This window comes from Juglans regia, chromosome 12 (assembly GCF_001411555.2).
Source record: "Juglans regia cultivar Chandler chromosome 12, Walnut 2.0, whole genome shotgun sequence".
Lineage (NCBI taxonomy): Eukaryota > Viridiplantae > Streptophyta > Magnoliopsida > Fagales > Juglandaceae > Juglans > Juglans regia.
Window position 1 is genome coordinate 31,353,589 of NC_049912.1, and position 23,343 is coordinate 31,376,931.

General features: G+C 38.6%; 2 protein-coding genes across 3 annotated transcripts; one reads left to right on the forward strand and one right to left on the reverse strand.

Annotated features, from left to right (window-relative positions):
- Window positions 1-1,966: 1,966 nt before the first annotated feature.
- On the reverse strand, window positions 1,967-17,803 carry LOC109007661 (U-box domain-containing protein 62-like). 2 transcript variants are annotated; one of them, XM_035683555.1, is made up of 8 exons: window positions 17,277-17,803; window positions 16,850-17,183; window positions 8,593-8,674; window positions 4,705-4,762; window positions 3,969-4,057; window positions 3,715-3,810; window positions 3,545-3,615; window positions 1,967-2,403 (listed from the first exon to the last, which is right to left on the reverse strand). In XM_035683555.1, exons 1-8 carry the CDS (start codon window positions 17,746-17,748, stop codon window positions 2,280-2,282), a joined length of 1,326 nt encoding a protein of 441 aa, XP_035539448.1. In that variant the 5' UTR covers window positions 17,749-17,803; the 3' UTR covers window positions 1,967-2,279. The 2 variants fall into 2 exon arrangements, with proteins under 2 accessions (XP_035539448.1, XP_018842974.1); XM_018987429.2 differs by having other exon boundaries at window positions 16,850-17,204.
- A 1,144-nt stretch (window positions 17,804-18,947) lies between these two features.
- On the forward strand, window positions 18,948-21,347 carry LOC109007663 (WRKY transcription factor 55-like). The gene is made up of 3 exons (XM_018987430.2): window positions 18,948-19,503; window positions 20,110-20,241; window positions 20,874-21,347. Exons 1-3 carry the CDS (start codon window positions 18,959-18,961, stop codon window positions 21,343-21,345), a joined length of 1,149 nt encoding a protein of 382 aa, XP_018842975.1. The 5' UTR covers window positions 18,948-18,958; the 3' UTR covers window positions 21,346-21,347.
- Window positions 21,348-23,343: the final 1,996 nt, after the last annotated feature.

Here is a 23,343-nt window from a genome sequence, read left to right on the forward strand (position 1 = left end):
CATAACCACCACTTAAGTTTACCTACCTCCCTCGAATGACTTCATAATTCCTTATAGAATGTAGTGTCAAGAGGCAATGGCAGGATGATAAGTCACCGACTCACCATTGTAAAAACTAGAAAGATTAACGGTGATTTGGATAGACAATTATTTTTATTTTATTTTATTTTATTATTATAATTTTTTTAAATTTTTATATAAAAATATAATAAATAAAATAAAAATAATATTAAAAAATTCTAATAATATTTTATTATTATAATAATACTTAAAAATTATATTCTAATAGTATTTTATTCAATTACTATTCATCTCATCTCATCTGAATTGTCTATCCAAACCCAACATAACAGGCCTAAGCTAGTCCCATATAATCTCTCTCCCTCTCGCCCTCTCTCCTCAAGCCATCGCAGCCCGTAGGGTTGTAATCGAGTCGAGCCGAGCAAGTCTTTAACTTGCCGAGCTCGGCTCGACTCAAAATACTCAAGTTCGAGATTTTTTTAATTATTTGTTTGAGCTCGCCTCGAAAAGCTAGACTCTCAACTCGAGCTCGTCCCACAAATGAGTTTGAATAGAGTTTGAATTGTTTATTTTTTTATTTTTTGAATAAGATTCAATAATTAATAAATGAAATAAAAAATAAATAAAAGATCTCATATTGAATTTATACAACTAACAAGTAGAACCTCTATTGAATTATAAAATTTTAAAAAATTTATAAATAATTAATATATAACTAATTGGTGTATATTCATATACATCTTGGATTTTTGGATTTTGGAATCAAAACCAAATATGTGAAGTTGATGGTTTCAATGTTAGCATTGGAGTTAAAAAAGGATAGAACAACATGACAAACCTCATTGCCAACTACGCCCAATGATCTTGATAGAAGCAAGCCCCATATCCATCTAGACTAGGTGCTTAGTAGGGTCCCATTTGGAAACTGCAACTTTGACTTCTTCCTCAGTAAACTCTTGAAGTAGAGCTTCATTCATTTCTATAATTACCTTTAGAGTCAGATGTTTTAAACAATCATTAATTTGAGAAGGTTGTGTAGAGGTAAATAAGGGCTGATAGAACTCTGTAAAAGCAATGCTTGTCCTAGTAGAAGTAGTGTGCATGACTCCACGTTTATCAGCCACCTGTATTATCTTATTTCTCTTTTGACTTTGACTTGCACACAGATGGAAGAACTTTATATTCCTATCCCCATTTTGTAGCCAATGTACTTTAGCCCTCCTAAATACTGCTAATATCTCTTTAGAGTTCCTTAACTTCTTCAACAGATGATGCTGTCAAATTAGTTTGAATAGCCTCTAGCTATGTGAGTTTCTCTTTCAGTGTTTGATTAGAAACTAGAGCTTTACATCGAACCCATCTTTTTATAGTTACTTTAAATGCCTCTCTATTGATCTTTTTATCAGCCATGATCTTTCCCACAAGGCAAAACTTGCCTTTGGAGAGAGTAGGTTCAACATCATTCTCAACCACTATTACACCATCCTTCACTATATCAGTAAGACACAATATGTTCCACAACTTCGTAATTTCTTCAGCCATAACGTTAACCAATGAAAACAATTAACCAGAAAGAGGGAAGACGACAACAATCCACTAGAACAGCCTTGCCAAAGACAAGAAGAAACGCCTCCCACTCAAGAGTAAAGGCACGAAATTTCCTCCTCGAAGAAACCGTAGAGAAACTTGAGAGGAATGCGTCAATTGTTTATCTGTTTGTAAATTTATTTATTGCTACATCAAACGCATTATTAATACTTTGTAAATTTATCATTTATTTATTTATTGCTGCCGAACTTATCATCTCCCGTCAGGAAGGTCTTTGGACCGAATAGTAACTCCCCACCAGGGTAAAAAAGCAGCATTAGCTGAATGAAAAAGAGATAAAAAAAATATTATTGAAGTCTGCAGACCAAGGAACTGAAACAGCACTGGTCCCTGGATATCATAAAACCAAAAATTGATTGCATAAACTTCATTTCCCTTCTATACACAGGCCTTACTTAAATATTAAATACAACGACAGCTCATCACAAAACTAAAAGCCAAGATGACTAAAATATATTGTTTTCCCACCTCAACTCTCTTCAGGATTTCCCATACCCTGAATATCATGAGTCGCTCTTTTAAGGAATACAACACAAAAAGTACAAACAAGAGCCCTACTCCACAATAGAATCATATAAAATAATCCAAAAGTGGCATATAAGTATTTATGTTTCCCACTCCAAGTTTTGGCCATTTGGTATGCTGCAACTCTAGAGCCAGTTCGGTGGCATCTTGCTTGACATTGACTTCGAGGATGGGTCATCTGAAACCTTGGCCAGAGAACGATACTGCAATTTTACGCTCTCTGCGTTGTCCAATGTCTTCACAACATACCTATGCATGAGTAATGCGTCAGCAATAAAAGCAAGCTCTAGTAAAAATAAAAAACTCGGGACAGAATTCAACACAAGCAGTATTATAGTAATTACTGTGTCCTGCTTTTGTCACCATTTAATTTGGAATGTATCCATCAACCGACTTTAAACAATTCTTCTTTGTCACTAAGCTACCGAACGTTCGATGATGAGTATTAACTTTATTGACAGATGAAAAAGAAGGATATCCAATGTAATGAAAGATATCATATCAGGAAGAGCATTTATCTGAACCAAATTATCTTCGACATCAAAATAAATGCCAGCACAACGGTCACAAGTTCTAACTAGAACTGCTGTAATAACCAAGAATGTCATATTAAAGTAGCTATCATCTAATGTGACCAATCAAGTACATAATGATGACTCACTCGCAACTCAATGTATCAAACCCAACTACTTGGAGTCGAAATATATTTCTTTCTTGTAGTTCAGCAGCTTAGGGGTGGGCAGCGGGGCCCCGCACCGTGCTGCCCCGCCCCCGTATCTGGCCCCCTAGCGGGGGCAGGTAGGGCCCAACACCGCCCCGCACCTTTTTTTTTCTTTTAATATAAATATATAAATATTTATTATTTTTACTATATATAAATCTAATAATATGTATTAAGTAGAACTTTTACTTAATACTTTATGTAAGTTGTGGAGTAGTAGGATGACCCTTTTATAGATTGCTTTGAAAAAAAAAGTCTCACATTTGATACTCTTGTATTACACTACAACTTACACAAGATATGTACTAGCAAATTTAAAAACTACATAATTTTTAAATTATAGTCATATTTACAAATTTAAATTTACAATTTGAGTCCCTAAATGTGTTTTTGATCACTTTTGGACCTAGGAATAATTTTTGGGCCTAGTGGAATGTAGTCCATTATTGAAGTGAGTGGGGGGCGGGGAGGGGGCTATCCCGCACCATATGGTGCGGGTAGCACCCCTAGGTCACTTCAGCTTCGTATAGAGCTGTACCCTCTGAAAAATCCTTAGCATTGAAATTTAGAAAAATACATACTTTAAGCCCTAGAACATGCAACAAAGGGTCTCACCCAAAACGAGTATGCAACAAAGGGAAGGGAAACAGAAGAAGAAAAAGGTCTAACCATCCATTCAAACATTGAGTAGTTACAATAGCTTCACGTCCAACAAACCGCTGCGGTGTCCTCTTGTTCCCCTGATCCATTTTCCCTCCAATTATTAGTTTCAATAACATACTGAACAAGAATTATATTAAAAAAAAAAGCTTCAACGTTTTATTTTCATAAGAAATAACCTTTATGATGACCCTGTCTGTCACTGCAAATGGAAACTGAACACCTCTACCCCTAGGAGAATCCATGAGAGTTGAATCACCATAACCACCCTTGTCCTACATGAAATAAAAAAGACACTTGAAAGGAAATGTCAAATTGCGAGTGATCAGGCAATAGTCTCTCTCTCTCTCTCTCACATAATCACAGGCGCACTATCTCTAATGTCTTTAAAAAATTTAGTATGTTACGAAGTTTGAGGCATAAAAATACTAACCTGGTCAAACCTTTCTCTTCTTCTCTTGGATGAGCGATAAAACTGTAATTCTTCTTCCCGACGGAATGCCTGCACAGCAGCTCGCAGAGCTGAACATGTAAAGCCAACAGAAACAAAAGAATAAAATGATCAGAAGAAGAAAGATACCAACACTCTAAACTCGACTTAAATATACTTCTTTTTATATCCTTGGTTTGAGCTGTCACTGTTACTGATCCAAATCCCAAATCTTGTAACCCAATGACACTGTAAGGCCATCGTAATCATTAGGAAATAGCGACCTACTGTTCAAAAAATGATAATAATCATGGCTCCCCGAGAAAAAAGGAAAAAAGAGACTTCAATGCTCGCTTCTAGAGCATGGGCTCCTCTTTTCCTTCCTTTCTAATTCATCACATATCATCTTCATATATTATATTGTATTATAAATTCCTCCAGGAACATCAAGTACCTCCTCTGGAGCTTCTACCAGCATATCCAGACATATAAAGTGACTGACAAGAAACTTTTCATGTCGTACCACGACAGATAGTTGTTGGTCCGATAAAAGGTGTCCGGCAGGCAACCTTGGGAGCATGAAACAGGTATTTCCCTTGCAATTAAGTCAGACATAATATGGGTGTTTGAGGGTTTGTAACATTGATTCAATTTATGGCAAAAGAAAAAATAGCTAAAGATCACTAAAAACTGTAAGAAGTACATTATGCTAATCTTCTAAGACAGGCTTTAGACTTACAGAGATTTGGAGCGATTGAGTCTTCTGAAATTGACAGAGAGCAAATGTAGCAAGCTTTCTGAAGATGCAGCATAAGGTCTAATCAAAATACTATTTGAAAACCATAATTAGAAGAGATGGCTAGTACTATGCTGAAAAAAACATTCCAAATCAGGAAACTAGACGCCCAAGATTAATTAACCACAAACTTTAAATATGAAACAGAAAGCAAACACAGATGCTTGAGCACGAAGCAATTTATTTATTTTTGATAATTAATGATGATGAAGCAATTTGTTACTTGATATTGTAACACTGAGAAAAAGTACCCAGAAAACATGGCTCAAAATGATCAAGATGCCACAAATTTGGTAAATGAAGTGCCTGTATTTAGGGGTGGGCAAAATAGGTCAAAATAGGAATGAGACTAGCTCTGCAAGGTGGGACAAAATAAGAGATTTTATATTCTCCACTCACTTATATTTTACTTTTTATAATCTTTTGTTCAAAAGTCCAAGTTGCAAGTTGGTAAAGTCCTGTCAGTCCCAATACATCTTCGCGAGAAAAGCTTTTGTTCAAACCCTAACTATCCTTCCATATCATGCCTTCCATTCTCTGCCTCACACGGCACTTGGTGTCTCCTTTGCCGGGATGACTGATTCCCGAAACTAGAGTGTTTCAAATGGCTTCAGTCCTCTGTCATGTTCATTTCTGTCCTGGGTTTCTCACCAGTATAAAACCACTATATTCCTCTCCCTCTAGAGCCCATGAAACCCACTGCTCCTAATCAATCGAAATGATGCTTCTCCCCTGTTTGGCTGGTTCCAGTCCATTTACTGCTGAATTTCCCATCTGGTTTTTTCGGCTTGGCATGTCTTGATTCATGCCTTCCATTCTCCCTCTCGCTTTCTTGAGAAAGTCCTAGCCCCAATCACACGCCGTGGGTTCGAAATCCAAGTGATCCACACTCAGGTCTCAGGTGATGACGCTAGTCATGGGTTCCTCTCTCTCTCTCTCTCTCTCAGAAAATTCTTATGATTTCCTGATTGGTTTCTATTTGCTCTTGCGATTTCTTGGGGACCAAACAGGACAAGTTGTTTGTTTTCTATGTGTTTTCCTAACATTATGTTATGTTTGTGTTATGTGTCTTTGTGGCTCCAACTCTGGCAACTTAGATTGGAGTCGAAATCTGCTCCTATTCAAAGTCGAGACTCAAAATGACCTCTGACCCAAGTCGAAGGTCGGAGTTCACAATTCCGACTCCGTCAGAGTCGAAGCCCAGCCCGACTTGTATTGGATAATAAAATGAGCCAATCTTGCGCACTTTTTTTTATCAGTAAATAAGAATTTTATTAAAATAGGCGAAACCAAATACACGAGACGTATACAAGAACAACACCTATGCATGAGTGTCTAAAGATACAAGGAAAGTTCATGCCATTAAAGTTCATGCCAAGTCGACACCTCTCAAGCATGTGTAACAAAAAGTTCCAGTTTACTCGATTATACGCCTTCTCCATGTCAAGTTTGCATAATAACCATGGAACACTAGACTTGATGCGACTCTCCAAACATTCATTGGCAATGAGGACAGACTCAAGGATTTGCCGACCTCGTATGAAGGCATTATGAGGCTTGGAAATGATCTTCTCCAATACCATACTCAATCTATTAGCCAAAAACTTCCAAAGAATTTTGTACATTCCACTCACCAAGCTAAAAGGAAAGTATTCATGAAACTCAAGGAAGAAGCTCATGATGTCTTCTTTAACTACTTCCCAACATGCCTTAAAGAAAGCCATAGTGAACCCATCCGGACCTAGAGCTTTATCACCTGCCATACTTCACACTACCTTGCAATCCTCCGCCTCTTCAAATGGTCTCTCTAGCTCACTTGCTTCATGGTGATCGATCGACTCAAAAATAAGACCATCCAAACAAGGTCTCCAAGAGAATTGTTCTGAAAGTAGTTCTTCATAGAAGTTGGTAATATGATCTGCCATCTCAGACGGATTTGATGGAATCCTCCCATCTACTAATAATGACTCAATGACATTGTACCTTCTATGCAAGTTAGCTATGCGATGGGAGAACTTGGTGCATTTATGCCCTTCTTTTAGCGATAAAGTTCTCGATTTTTGTCGCCATGAAGTCTCTTCCATTAAAGTCATCCTTTCAATATCCGATGTCACCTGCTGTTTGTGAGTCTTCTCTTCTTCTGTGAGACCCCTCTCCTCCTCCATGTCCTCCAAAATTTGTAATTCGTCGAAGAGGAACTTTTTCCAGTGTTCCACATTTCCAAAAATCTGTTCATTTCACTTTTTCAAGTCCTCCTTGAGAGCTTTTAGCTTGCAAGCCAGCACATAACTAGGGTTGCCGGATGACCACCATTGTCTAACTCTCTCAACAAAACCTTCTGATTTCAGCCACATGTTTTCAAACTTAAAATATCTTTTACCTCCTTGAATGCCTCCACAATCAATGAGAATCAGAAAGTGATCCGAACACAACCTTGGGAGCCATTTCTGAATTAGCTTCAGAAAATATGCTTCCCATTTGGGCGAAATGAGGAATCTATCAAGTCTTGACCAAGCTGAATATTCTCTATTGATGGACCATGTGAAATTGCCACCAACTAGGGGGATGTCTAGAAGGCCTTACTCATAGATAAAGTCAGAAAAATCTGCCATTGCTGAACTAGAGCTAGGACCTCCTACTTGTTTGCTTGGGAAGCGTGTGATACTAAAATCTCCCCCAATACAACAAGGAAAGCTCCATAGGCTACAAAGTCCAGTAAGTCCAACCAATTCATCCCACAAGCCTCTTCTCTCAGTATTAGAATTAGGACCATAAACACCAGCGAAAGACCATTGATAACCATCTTCGACATTCTTGAAAGAAATAGCCACCATATATTTTTCCACACACTCATCCGTCTTTTCCCTCCACCACCCTTTTATCCCACATTACCAAAATACCTCTCGAAGCCCCCTTAGACGGCAAATATGACCACCCCACATGACAACAATTCCACAAACTCTGTATTATGGTAAGGGAGATGAGTTTCATTTTTATCTCTTGCAAACATACCACATCAGCTTTCCAGCCACGAAGCTGGTTTTTGACTTTGGTGCGCTTCTCTATCTCGTTCAACCCCTTACACTCCACGAGACTATATTGAGCTTCATAAAACCTCTGATTTTTCCCTACCCTTCGTCCCACCAAGACTTGCACTTCCTTCGTAATTCACCGAACAAGTGAGTCGCTTCAATTCCCTTTCCCTCTTCTTGTCTGAGTGGCATTTCATGGCCAAATTGGACCGTCCAGCTTCGATCGCAGCAAGTAGAGCCAAAAACTGATCTTCAAAACCAATGCATGTGAGTCCTACGCACATTTGAATCTCCTTGGCTTTAAGTAGAACCCAATCTCAAGCTAACGTCTGGTCTTTCAGCAGGTTGATTGAACTCAAAGGGGTAGGCTCGTCCCATTCCTTGAATTCAATATTTATACCATCTACTACCGCCAACTCCTTGTTATTGTGTTCAGAGACTCGAGTGTATATTACCAAAGTGCCAGCCTCGATTTGGGTATCCTGAACTCCCAATGTCTCAATACTGACATAGTATATTAGGAGGAAGTAAGGTCTTTTCAATACATTTGTTCAAGTGTAAATCTCTCAACTCAATGATTATGCAAGAAAATAATGATTATCAACAGAATAATAAAATGTCTTTATGGTGTGCAGTCACACTCATTAGTGGCAAATTTCTAAGCCAAAATAACCATTCTGGTGAATTTTACTCAACAAGAAGTTTGTTCCGGGGGTGAAACAACACCAGTAGTTATGTATGACTTCCAATAATGCTGTATTAATGATCAATTCCAACAAAGAATTTCCCAAGAACTCACCATTGTAGTAACATGCTGTATACCACCACTACCAAAGGAATGCCCGCAAGGCAATATCATTGCATCATCCATAAGAGCTCCCCTGATTACGAAAAAAGTTGGTTGGAAGCATTAGCTATGATGACAATCATTTAGAAGCCAATTCAAAAGCGGCCAGAAGACACATTGAAAAAAAGGAGCATGTGAACCCACACACCCACACCCCACTAAATCCTAATGTACACAAAATCACATCATATTGTCATGCAGGAGCTCTAAAATTGTTTTTTCAAACCACGTAAAGACTATAATTTAATCCCCATGATTGGTTTTTAATGCCCAATTGAACATCATAATAACACAACCCTGTGTATGAGAACAAATGCCACCCGCTCCCTCCCTCCCTCCCTCCCTCCCTCCCTCCCTGGAACCCTAGCCAATAAAATTCTGCTGGTACAGGCCTAATGCTGCCACCACCAAACCAAATTTCCATCATCTCCAGCAATTTTTTCTCCCTTTCTTTCAATTTCCTTTTAATTTGTTTTTAGGTCTGATTGATACCATCTTGCATGTTGCATATAGCTAATTATACTGAATTTTGGCCTTATAGAAGGTTTTGGTAATCAAAACATAGATTACCAAACAAGGTTTTGAGAATGACATTTCCATTGTTTCCAAAAAGATTCCAGATTTAAATAGCACAAGTGAAGTAACTCATACTGTACCCTTTAAAGTGATCTTATCAAAACTTAATCTGATTCGAGGACAAACTGAGCCTATTGTTCACATGTTCAAAGTAGACAGATCATAGATGTCAATTGCCTTTTCAATGGCTAGTCTTAAACCTTGTCATGTGGAGTACTAGGAAACTAAACCCTTTCTTATGCAATGTCCAGCATGTTGTTTTGCTAAACCAGGAAATTTGAGTTTCTCAGTTCTTAGGGAAAAAATTTCAACTTACTTGAGAGGCCATCCAGATTTTTCTTAAGGGGCAAAATAAGTGCAAACCTTGTTAAGGGCTTAGTAAGGGATAAAGGTTCTCCTGTTAAGGGTGGTGGCGTTTTAAAGAATTAATGGGAACTCTATTTTAGTCGAGATGTTAATGCATTGTGCTCATTCTTTATTTAGGTTGGGAGTGGGTTTGATAATTTCAAGAGAAGTTTTGCTTTTGGTTTAGCAAACAAGCCAAGCATTCTTTAATGAGATTCTATAAAAGTCATATATCCTGATTATGAACTGTTTGGATCAGAGCACACAAAATTGTCTCAAATTTTGTACATGGCATGACTTTTGATAGTTTCTAGTGTACACCTTCTCGATGCTATTTTTTTATCGGCAAATAACACCTTGCCAATTGCATTGACCTTCTCAATGCTATTTTGGAACTACTTGTGGGGAACTTTGAAATTTAAAAATGAGATATGTTGGGACATGCATGATCAACAATGCCTTTGTGCCAGTGGATACCCTTCGTAGTATGTTGAGTTATGTGTGACCCTTAAATGCCTGTGGAACAACTTGATCCCACTCGTGGTATATTAATGTTTATCTTGTCAATGGACAGCTTTGCTGTCTATATTTGTTTCCATATTTGTTTCCTTGATTTACTCTTCAGAATCATTAGCTTAATAATTGACAGATTGTATATGGATAGAATTAGCATATACAACGTTATTTCCATGTATAGAATCCTTTCCATGTATAGAATCCGATGTACAGTTTATATATTGGAGAGAAACCACAAGGCCGGATACTTTTTGGCTATTTTCACACAATATTTCGACCTATCTTGACATGGTATCAAGAGCCGTCTCCTAGTTTCTTGTCCTCGACAATTTTTTTTCGATTTCTCGGCAATCCCGTTTCGGGTCTGGTGGTTTCGGCACTTTCTGTTGTTGGGTGGCTGTCGACGCAGTCTTCTCTAAGCCTTTCGGCCCTTTCTGTGGTTAGTTGCTTGTCGGCACAGCACTCTGGTAGTGTTTCCGGTGTCTCTGTGTCTTCGTAGTTGCCATCGCAACTCTCTGGCAATTTTCGGCTCTGGGATTCTTGTTGTTGTGACTTTCGGCTTTGTCTGGGTGGCTGTGGCTTGTTCTGGTTATTCCCGTTTGGGTTCTCAACTTCGTCTGGGTGCAGCTTCTCACGTGGGATTTTCTTTCTCTCGGCTTGGTCAGTTTTCTTTTTATGTTCTGTGGCTTTCGGCTTCTGTCTTGATTTTGTTTCCTAGAGAACTTTCGGTCTATATTTTTTTTGGGTCTCGGTTGATTTCCCTTGCTGTTTCCCTTGCTGTTTCTGTTTCTTTTGCTTTGTCTTGGCTTCATTTATTTGCGATGGACTCTGCACCTGTATGTGTCAAGTTTACGGGCACAAATTACTCTACTTGGGCATTTCAGTTTGAGCTTTTCCTCAAGGGAAAAGATCTTTGGGGTCATATTGATGGCACGAATATCGCCCAAACATCTAATCCTGACACATCCCATGATCTCAAGGCTTCTCCTTCATGGGCTGTGCTTGATGCTCGGATTATGTCTTGGCTTCTTGGTTCGGTGGAACCACATATTGTTACCAACTTACGGGCTCATCGTTCTGCTCAATCCATGTGGAATTACTTGAAGAAAGTTTATCATCAAGCTAATGATGCTCGTCGCTTTCAGTTAGAACATGCGATTGCCATGTTTCAACATGGTAGTCTTTCCATCCAAGATTACTACTCAGCATTTCTAACTCTTTGGCATGAATATACTGATTTGGTTACAGCGGATGTTCCTGTTGCCGCTCTTTCGACTATTCAGACTCTTCATGAGACTAGCCGCCGTGATCAGTTTCTTATGAAACTCCGCCCGTAATATGAATCTATTCGCTCCTCTCTGCTGAATAGATCACCTGTTCCTTCTCTTGATATTTGTTTTGGTGAGTTACTTCGTGAAGAACAACGTCTCAGTACTCAAGCTATTCTGGAGCAATCTCATAGTAATTCTGGGATGGCAACTGTGGCTTATGCTGCCCAAGGACGAGGATCACCTATGACTTCTAAAAATTTGCAATGTTTATGTTGCAAGGAATATGGGCATATTGCTGCCAATTGTCCCAAGAAATATTGTTCTTATTGCAAGAAAAAGGGTCATATTATCAAAGAATGTCGCATCCGTCCACAGAATCGTCAAGCTCAAGCATTCCAGACTTCTGTTATTGTTCCTCCTGCAGCAACTCCTGTAGCACATGGCTCCTCCTCAGGTGCTTCCTCTGATTTTGCACCTCCTGCCGCAAATTACTGCACACCAGAAATGGTGCAACAAATGCTCATTTCGGCATTATCTGCGATGGGATTTCAAGGTAAAAATAATACTAAACTCTAGTACGTAGACTCGGGCGCTTCTAATCACATGACGAATACTTCCACAACCCTGTGTCATGTTCGGCCCTATGCTGGTCAATCTGCCATTCAGACTGCTAATGGCAGTTCTTTGCCTATAGATGCTGTTGGAGATGCCTCTTCCACATTTACTGATGTGTTTCTTGCTCCTCAGCTTTCCACGAATCTTATTTCTGTTGGTCAATTAGTTGATAACAATTGTGCTGTTAATTTTTCTGGTGATGGTTGTGTTGTGCAGGACCAGGTCACGGGGGAGCCGATCGCGAAGGGACCTAAAGTGGGGCGCTTGTTTCCACTATTTTTACCTATTCCCACACTTTCTTCAGTGTCTTCTATTAAATCTTTTGCTTGTAATAATGTTCCTGATTTGAGTATGGTATGGCATCGTCGTTTAGGCCATCCCAATACTCAGATCTTATCTCATGTATTGCACTCTGGTTTTCTTGGTAATAAAGAACGTTCTTCTTCTTTATCTTTTGAGTGTGATTCTTGTAAACTTGGTAAAAGCAAAACACTTCCCTTTCCTTTGCATGCTAGTAGAGCGTCTCATTGCTTTGATCTTATCCATAGTGATGTTTGGGGACCTTCCCCAGTTAGTTCACATGAAAAATTTAAATACTATGTGACTTTTATTGATGATCATAGCAGATTCACTTGGGTTTATTTTCTTCGCTCTAAATCTGAGGTTTTTCGTACTTTCACTGAGTTTTTAGCGTATGTCGATAATCAATTTTCTGCGACTATTAAGACGTTACGCACAGATTCTGGTGGTGAATATTTGTCTACTGAGTTTCAGGCATTCTTGGCTTCTAAAGGTATTATCCATCAACGTTCATGTCCCGCTACTCCCCAACAAAATGGAGTAGCTGAACGCAAAAATCGTCATCTTCTTGATGTGGTACGTACTCTCTTGTTAGAATCATCTGTTCCCTCCATGTTTTGGGTCGAGGCTCTGAAAACTGCTACTCACTTGATTAATCGTTTACCTTCCCAAGTCTTACACATGGAATCTCCCTATTTTCGTTTGTTTGCTAAGCAACCTAGTTACGATAATCTCCGTATCTTTGGTTGTGTCTGTTTTGTTCATTTACCTCCTCATGAGCGACATAAATTATCTGCTCAATCTGTTAGATGTGCATTCTTGGGATATAATGTGTCATAATGGATTTGTTTGCTATGATCCTACTTTACATCGCACACGCATTTCTAGGAATGTTATTTTCTTTGAACATCAACATTTCTTTCCTGTGTCTTCTATGCCCTCTTCTTCCACTGTGGTCCTCCCCTCTTTTGAGCAGCAGCTCTCAGATCTTCATCAAGTCAGTTCTCGCTTTAAACCAGGTATGGTGTATACGAGACGCTCCAGCCCACAGTCTCTTCCGATGGCTCACCCGCTATCTGATCCTCACATGCATCAGAATCAGTTAGTTGCAGCGCCTCCAGAGCCTTTGGTACGTCGCTCTCCTCGAGTGTCTATACCCCCAGATAGGTACGGGTTCTCTTCTGGCAATTCTATTTCCGCTCTTACTGCTGTATTGTCCAATTTTGATATTCCCACATGCTACTCACATGCTGTCAAGCATGACTGTTGGCGACAAGCTATGCAGGAAGAGATTGCCGCTCTAGAGGCCAATCATACTTGGGACATTGAACCTTGTCCTTCCATTATAGTTCCTCTGGGTTGCAAATGGGTTTACTCAGTCAAGGTTCGCTCTGATGGAAGTTTGGATCGTTATAAAGCTCGGCTTGTTGCCCTTGGGAATAATCAAGAATATGGTGTCAATTATGAAGAGACCTTTGCTCCTGTGGCTAAGATGACTACTGTTCATACGATCCTAGCTCTTGCTGCTTCCCATGATTGGCCACTACATCAGATGGATGTCAAGAATGCTTTTCTTCATGGGGACCTTAAAGAGTGTATTTATATGAAGCCGCCCCCGGGATTGTTTCCCTCTCCGACCTCCAATGTATGTAAACTTCGTCGCTCTCTTTATGGTCTCAAACAAGCTCCAAGGGCCTGGTTTGATAAGTTTCGAACCCCTTTATTACAATTTTCCTTCAAGCAGAGCAAGTATGACACTTCATTGTTTCTTCGAAAATCAGACATGGGTATTGTTGTCCTTTTGGTTTATGTTGATGATATTGTGATCACTGGTTCCGATTCTGCTTTACTTGTCCAGCTCAAGACTCATCTCTCAGAATCTTTTCATATGAAAGATCTTGGGTCTCTCACATATTTTCTTGGTCTTGAGGTACATCGTAGTTCCTCTGGTATTTCCCTCAATCAGCATAAGTATGCTAGTGATTTGGTGGCTACAGCTGGACTACAGGAAGCTCCCTCTGTCGATATTCCCATGGAATTAAATGTCAAGCTTCGCAAAGAGGAGGGTGACTTACTTACCGATCCCAGTTTATATCGGAAGTTGGTGGGTAGCCTTGTCTATCTCACTATCACTAAACCAGATATTTCCTTTGCTGTACAGCAAGTCAGCCAGTTTCTTCAAACTCCCCATCATCTTCATTTGGCTGCTGTTCGTAGGATTATACGCTATGTTCCGGGCACTTCTGCCCGTGGGTTATTCTTTCCTGCAGGCAATTCTCCTCATCTTGCTGCTTATAGCGATGCTGATTGGGCTGGTTGTGCTGATACACGTCGTTCCATCACTGGTTGGTGTGTGTTCTTAGGTGATGCGTTGATCTCTTAGAAGAGTAAGAAGCAAGACAGAGTTTCTAAGTCATCTACAGAGTCTGAATACCGAGCAATGTCTCTTGCTTGTTCCGAGATTATTTGGCTTCGAGGTTTGCTTGCTGAGTTAGACTTCTCTGAGATTGATCCTACACCTTTACACGCTGATAATACAAGTGCTATTCAGATCACGGCTAATCTTGTCTACCATGAGCGCACCAAGCATATTGAAGTAGATTGTCACTCTATCCGTGAAGCCTTTGAAGCTCGTGTTATCACTCTTCCGCACATTTCCACTGAGCTACAAATTGCAGATATCTTTACCAAGGCTCTTACTCGTCATCGACATTGCTTCCTAAGTAGCAAATTGATGTTGGTTGATCAACCCGCATCAATTTGAGGGGGGATGTCAATGGACAGCTTTGCTGTCCATATTTGTTTCCTTGATTTACTCTTTAGAATCATTAGCTTAATAATTGACAAATTGTATAGGGATAGAATTAGCATATACAACGTTATTTCCATGTATAGAATCATTTCCATGTATAGAATCCGATGTACAGTTTATATATTGGAGAGAAACCACAAGGCCGGATACTTTTTGGCTATTTTCACACAATATTTCGACCTATCTTGACATATATGACCATTGACAATTTCCCTTAGCATGCAGTCCTGGATGATGTCTTGTGTTTATATTTATATTGGCTGAAGAATGTTCATTGCTCACAGTGTTTTGTGTTGGATTATTTATCTATTATTACAATTGTCATTTCCCCCAACCCATCAACTGTACTACTTACTAAATGAGTTGGAGCTTACTCTTTTAATTTCTTCCATTTTAGAATTAGAGAAGGATCTGCTACAGTTGAACGTTGCAGCTAGTGACGTGGAAGGCATTCGGCTGGAGTTTGTTAGAGATGTACAAGTATGGGAGTTTTTTGTAATTATGTTTGTTGATCAACTAGTTTCATTTTATATTCCTTTCTTCCTTTTGATAAGTAAGAGGTAAATTTCATTGATACGAATGAAATAGGCATAGCCCGTGTACACAGGAAGTATATAAAAGAGCACCTAAATACATTCTAGGAACGAGAACGTTTTATATTCCTTCATCAAGTGGCATTGGTATTGGGATCTTTTGAATTAGTTGTGCAGTCTTCTGACACAGTACTGGGTTGAACTTCTCACAAGCTTGTTTTATTTTGTTAAATTGAGATATTGACTTTAAGCACTTGTAAATAAGGGAAAAGGCTAGTTTTTAGCCAGGGTTCTGTCTGTTTTGGTTTTGGAGCGTTATAAACATGCTTTTTGATAAGTGCGTTATAAACATGCTTGAAGAGATAATCATACATACTCTTATAGAAGAGCTCACAAAACAACTTCTATAGTAGATAAATACCGTAATTTAATCCATGGGATTGGTTTCAAGTGCCCAATAGAACATGACTGATACACCAGCTACCATCAAACAAGCTCCACTCGTTTAAAATCAGGCATAAAGCAATTTCTTATAGGCTGGGGGCTGGGGATGAACACAATAATATTTACAAAAATATTTTTCGACACGAAAACAATCTAGCTTGACAGTCAGATCATAAGGAAAGCCAACATCTTTATGCATGAGCCTCATACCCCACCCCCAAACCTCTCTCCTGTGTAAAGCTTATTGTTAAGATTATAATACATTAACTGAAGTATCATGAATACCATCGGAGTACCACATTCATAACAACTAATCCCATCTCAGCTAAAACTAAACTTCAAGAATATAAGCAATATAGTATAACAATGCAAGTTGGCATTGTTTGGGTTATGCCATTGCGAGTGGTGGATTTTTTGGCTAGTTGGCATGGTTCAAAGGGTTGTAGAGGCAGAGCAGAATTTCGGAGGATGATCCCCTTGCGTTTGTTTTGGTGTTTATGGTTAGAGAGAAACGGGAGGTGTTTCGATGATAGCGAAAGTACCATGGGGGAATTTAGGAATCTTTTCTTTAGCTCTTTAAGTTTTTGGGTGAAGAACCTTGCAAGGGATGGGAATACTGGTAATGTTTTGTTTTAGTTTAGTTTTACTTTAGCTTGTATTTAGGTATAATTACTTGTATACTTCCAATGTACTTGGCTATGCCTGTTTACTTCGAATAAAATTTCTTATTACCTATAAAAAAAAACATAGAGCACTCCTAAAAGGCAGACCATGGTCGGTCAATCAAACGAACTTACGTTATGGGATCGGAGAGTATCGCCCTCAGAGACTCTCCTGACTCGCTTGAAATGGAAACATCCTTTCTCCCACTAAACCCGCAATTGTTGTCCACAACTACTACCGCGTCCTTGTGCCCAGAAGCGGAGGCAGCGACACCAGAATTCCCCTCCGTGCCCTGCAAATACTGAGAGTAATACAACTCCCCATCAGGTTCCGCAATCGTTACCGCATCGTGGTAAACCCCAAGCCTGAGGCTTCCCTGCTGCTGACGATTCTCGCTCGTGGAGTCATTCGCGGACTGACCCACGTTTCCATTCTTCAGCAACTGCTCTCCACGGCTAGTCGGCCCTCCTACGAAACCCAAATTACAATCTGAAAAAACAAAAAACAAAAAGTTTCAAGTTTGGAAAGTAAAAGATCGATAATATACCAAAACATACTTACCAAAAGTGGAAAGATGGTGCTTGGCTTTCCCATTTCCCAATTTATCCGTACCACCATGCAGACTGCCACAGCCATTGGTAGTATTGGCATTGATATGTCTATCGATCTTATTGCCAGTGTTGTTGGTGCCGCTTTCATCAAGACCAACAAGTCTTTCAACTTCACCGTCACCGTCTTCGACCTCGTCTTCGTCGTCATCGTCGTCGGATTCACCCGCGCTGGGCGTGGTAGTGGTGTCATTGGCGTTCCAGTCGCTGCGGCGGAAGTGGGGCCCTTGGGGGGGAGAAAAGAAGAGCTTCTCGTCAATAAAGCCGGTGAGCTCTCGAGTCCGCGGTCCTGGGTCGGGGACGCGGGGCTGGGTGGCGGAGCAATTGAAGCGCAAGGGCAAAGCTTCGTCTTGGAAGAACAGCAGGTTGGAGTGGGGATGGGAGTGGGAGTGGGAGTGACCTATTCCTACCTCTTCGGAGGACATTTTTGGGTGTTGGGGAATTGGAATTGCAAACTGGGGATTTGATTTTGAGAGGTGAAGATTTTGGGATGGATTGATATATATGTTTTCTTTTCTTGTTTTTTTCTTTTTTTTATTTGAGTTGGGCTTGGCCTTTTCTTGTCCTGGAGTTGCGGCCCAATAATAACACAATCAGCTAAAGCTTAAAGAGAATTTGCGGCAGCCCACCACGTACGCACACCCCAACTCCAAATCTATTAGTTGGATTAGAGGAAATTAATCACATCTTTCGGTTCGGAATTTTGATCTTTGGGATTTTTTTGACTAATTCTGAGGACATTCCGTTAAATACTGATCATTATTGCAAGACAACGTACGTACGATGAAATTAAAGCTTATAAAGCACAATTAATTCAAAGATTTTCACTTTTTAACATTAATTAATTTAATTGTGAATTTTTTAAACTCAGTACTCAATTATCATATATAAATGATGCACGTACATGCCACATTATTATACTTGTGTTATTTCATTAATAGTTAATTAGGATAAAACATGACTTGCTAAAAATTTATTTATTGACCATTAAGATTTTAATTTGAAGCTGGTTTTTACCAAATTAACAAAAGATCAGTAAATTTTTGAAAGAGAATTAATTAATGTATCAAATAAATGGCTGACTCACATGCAATTAATTTAATTACATGATCGATCTGTAGAAAAACCTAGCAATTAAGGAACAAGTTATCATTAGCATGCATTAATTTCTCCGAAAGTCACGATATGCAACTGCTACAAATTAAAGTGTGCAAGACGTTTTACATGCCGTAGGACCCATGGAATCTTGACCATATATTTGTTGTATCTGTCGTCGAGAGGAGACCAAATGAACGTAGAAGTCGTCATATGGGTTATTTTTTTAATTAATTATGGTCATCGCTTCAACCACAGAAAGTTCTCCCATGCTTCAAAAAAGTTATTTGGATTCAATACTAGGGGGCGAGGTCTTCCTCTTGGAGTACTTGAGGGGAAAAGTTTGAAATTTGAATACCTCTGCCGAGTCCCGACCATGACTAAGTCATCTTTTCTAAAGCTAATCCCTTTCTACCGTGTTAAAAGAACATTTGATTTGATGTTGGAAGCTAGGACCAGCCATTAGAAGGCGAAGCCCACCAATTAAAAACTACGTACATCAACCCAATTAATGAGATGATTTCCTAAGGCTAGCTAGCTATGTTCAGATCTAAAACGAGCCAAACAAAGCAGAGAACAACCTCATCAGAAACCATGGAGGGCCAGATAGAATCTCTAATCCGTCATGGGTGTAAGGTAGCTAGAGAACTTGAATCAAACCTACCAAAATTGGCCGACAACCCAAACATGCTCTCCAAGTCCTGTGACGAGATCATAAAGGCTTTCGGAACCGCGAAGGAACGGCTATACACTCAAGACCCTACGGCACATGATCCCAGGCACATGTACTTACTCCGTGAACCGCAGGAATCACAGCAACCTAAGATTGAAGCAAGTTTGCAGGGATGGCTAAGGTCTAGTTACACCCAAACAATGGACGACATGTTTCAAATGCAACTTCAAGCTGAAAGGAGACCCCCCTTCGATATGCAGGAGTCGGGTTCCAATGCCGTCCTTGCTGCTGGATTGGGTGGAGGAGAGGTCGAAGGCTCTGCTCGATCTTGGAGCATGGGAGGAGATCAGCTTCGGCCCCTCGACGCTTCAGATTCTGGCATCGGTTCATCCTCGCAAAGACAGCGAAGGAGGTGAGAAATTCTCACTTAGATAATCTACGCATTTGACCGATTTTTTTTGTTTCACACAACATGATGAGATTAACTTAGGTCATCGATCACTGTTATAATCTTCTTTTGACCTTTGTGATCAGTGAGAGACTCCTGTTTTACTCAGAAACATTCCTCCAAACCTGTTTTAATTAAGAAATCATACGTACGTGGATTCACGAGCTTTAAGAAACGCGCAAATTACTGCCCAAAGGATCTCGGAAACGTCAAGAATTAATTTAAAAAGTATAATATTTACAAGTTTTTTTTTTTTGCCTTTGAAGAGTAGCGGTAGTACTTGATCATCTACATGCATTTGCTAGCTGTGCATCCAAAGTGTGGAACTTGTAATTACATTCTGACTAGCAGCCAAATATCCTAATTATGGTCGACGTTCGAGCTAATGATATTGAATCATTTTTGGAACGGCTAATAAGAGGTTATAGGATTTCCTAGTACTTCGGAAAAACAAAAAAAAAAAACAAGTGGTTAAGACTTCATGACATGTTTATAAATTAATTTGTTGTAATGACTTGAAGCAATATATATATAAGACATCATGTTTATTTTTATTTTTTAAATAAGCAGGAAGGATGATGGGGAGAGACGGACAGTGAAGATGGCTGCACCTCGAATTGGAAATACTGAGATTCCACCCGAGGATGGATACACTTGGAGAAAATACGGGCAGAAAGAGATTCTCGGCTCAAGATTCCCAAGGTATGTCTAAAATGCATGCCTACCGTAATTTCACGACTGGCTGCATGCAATAGCTGGTTTAATCGGATTCAGGAATACATATGCCTAAATCTATATATATATATATATATATATATATAGTACGTAGCGAGTGCGGCAAAAGGTTTGACAAGGTCTGTAGAGTACTGATGAAAACTGTTGAGATTTACTGGTTATATATATATATATATATTGTAACTTTACTACTCATCATCCTTATATAGTACTACACATTATATTTATTTTTAGTTTTATTCTTTCTAAATTAATTAAGTTTTTCTACTGATCTGCATCTATCCACCACATATTTGATAAGAAAAAAAGATAAAAAATAAAATAAAAAATTATGTATGGTATGTGATATGAAGATGATGAGTAAAATTCAAAATTCAAAATCTGGTGATGTTTTGCTGACTATACATATATGCATGATATGTTAAATAGCTATCATTTAATATGTGGCGTGTCAACAAAAGGGATACAAAATTTATTTGTGTATTCTAATTATATTGTGGTCCGAGTAGAAATTCGAGTATTTGAGTAATTTTCACACGATTTAATTAGTGCATGTGCCATCGATGCCATTATCTTATTTCTTAGACCATCTTTATCAGGAGTTACTATAGGTGCACCCACCAAAAGTTATACCAATGTCCAGCCAAGAAGCAAGTCCAGAGGCTCGATGATGATCCCAGCACGTTTGAAGTGACTTACCGAGCTGATCACACATGCCACATGTCGTCCACCGCACCATCATTAATTCCACCATTACCCCTTACAGCAACTGAAATTACCCATGAGATGGCCCAAACTATAACCACCCAACCTCCTCAATCTAATTCAGTTCCTCTAAGCAAATGGCTCTCAATGGAGCACTTCAGCCTAAGAACCGGAGCAGTGAGCAGCACCAGTGGCATGGTTGTCGGTGGTGGTGCGGGTCCATCCACCTCGCGAAGTGGCAAAGAAGTTGAATGCCCGGTTGCAGATATGGCCGATGCAATGTTTAACTCTGGCAGCAGTAGTAGCAATAGCATGGACTGGTTGTTAGGTGACAAATGGGAGTCAGAAGACAAAGAAGGTAAATAGACTGGCGGGACTGGTTCTTAGGTGATTTTTATTTTTCTTTTTCACTGTACCTTAGAGCACTCTCATTGGATTAGTTAAATTAAAGTATATTTTTGATGAATACAAGATGAATTTAGCATTTAACTATTACATTCACATAAATTTCTACATTGGAATAGCTATTTTTTCATTATATGACAATAAAATAATATAAGATGAATTTAACTTTAACTATTCACATCAAATCTCCAAATTGGATTATCTCTTTATTCATTATATAGTAATGAGTAATTAATAATTTTGAAAATTTTAAAAAAAAATTTAATTATGAATTTATTTTATTTTATCATATTTTATTATTCATAATATTATATATTAATTAGTAATTGTATTCTAATTATATTTTTTCAATTATCATTTAAAATGGAGAGAGAAATAATTGATATTAAAAGGAGAGAGAAAGAAATAATATAAAAAGGATTTGATGAATGAATAGTGTGTTCCAAATTTAGAAATTAGTTTAGACTTTACTGTAACTGAATATAGCTAATTCAATGTGAGGGATTTTATGACCTAATAGCTAAATTATCATTGGATTTAGCTTTTAGCTAATCCAATGAGAATGCTCTTATAGAAAAGAAAAAAAAAAAGGAGGAAGAAAATTAATATAATTACTGTGAATTACCCATTAATAATAATTCCCAATTTCAATTGTGCTATATCGGATGGCATAATTTATATTAATTATATAGGAGATAAGGTGCAGACAATAAGCTTTGTATGCAAGCCTACTGCACACGTACGGGCTACACCAACTAACTTCTTGCAATGTCCAAATTTCAGGGATATATCATGTAATCATCGTAGCCAACTAACTTCCTTTTGTCTTTTTTAAGTGAATGAACCATCATACCTAGCTAGCAACATCTATATTTGTTAGAGCATCAGCCACCCCCTTTCACTATCCACACAAGTGTGAAGAGAAAATCTTAATCTTATACCGAGAAGTATTATAAGATCAACACTTCTACACGTGTTAACAAAACATTTCCGTCAAAGAACCACCTCATCGATCCTTGCCTGCATTATCATTTGGGAGTTTTAAGATTTAAGATTTTCCAAGTCCCAATGAAGTTCGGGTCAATGTTGTTTGAATTTGGAGTCAAGATGCTTCCCTTCCATTCTCTCTCTCTCTCTCATTTTTAGTGGCTAGTAAGATTGAGGTTAGCATGTCCAAAACCAAAATAATTAAGAAATCAAAGAATGGTGTAAAGAAGGCAAAAAAAAAGCAAAATATTAACACAAAGGACGAGTTCCAATACCCAAAAAAACCACTAGTACTGTTCTTGCAAATGCTTGAACTCTTTTTTTTTTTTTTTAAAGAAGAGGATGAGACTCTGATTTTATTAATAAATCCTCACTTATGGCGAATGAATATTTTATACAAAAATAGCAAGGCAATTACGACATCTGAAAATCCAAAACCAGACTCCTAAGAAAAAAGAAAACCATTACAAAGAACGAAACAAAAATGAAGATACAAGAATAAGCTAAGAATGTCAGAATTAATGCCAGAAGTTGGAATAACTGTGCGGTCCAAAGCAAAAAGTCCAACCATATGTTTGGAAAGTTCAAAAATAGAAGAGAAAATTATATTGTTGCCCAAAGCTCCATGATTAGAGACTAGCTGCTGAAGTGTTCCCTTCTCTATAAACACGAATAATGCTAAAAGAAAATAAATAATGAAATGTAAGATATCATCCCAAATATCAACATATTTCCAAGGGGGATGAGAATTCTTATTAAGCCAATTCACGACAAGTAGAGAATCAGTTTCCACAAGAAGGTGATGAACACTCAATTGATAGCACAAAGTAAGCCCAGTTTTTAAAGCAGAAAACTCTACAAAAGTGTTAGTACCCATATCAAGATAGCAAGAAAAAATAGCAACAAAAGAGCAATCATGGGACCGAAGAACCCCCCAAACCAGCAGAACTTGGGTCACCTTTTAAGACACCA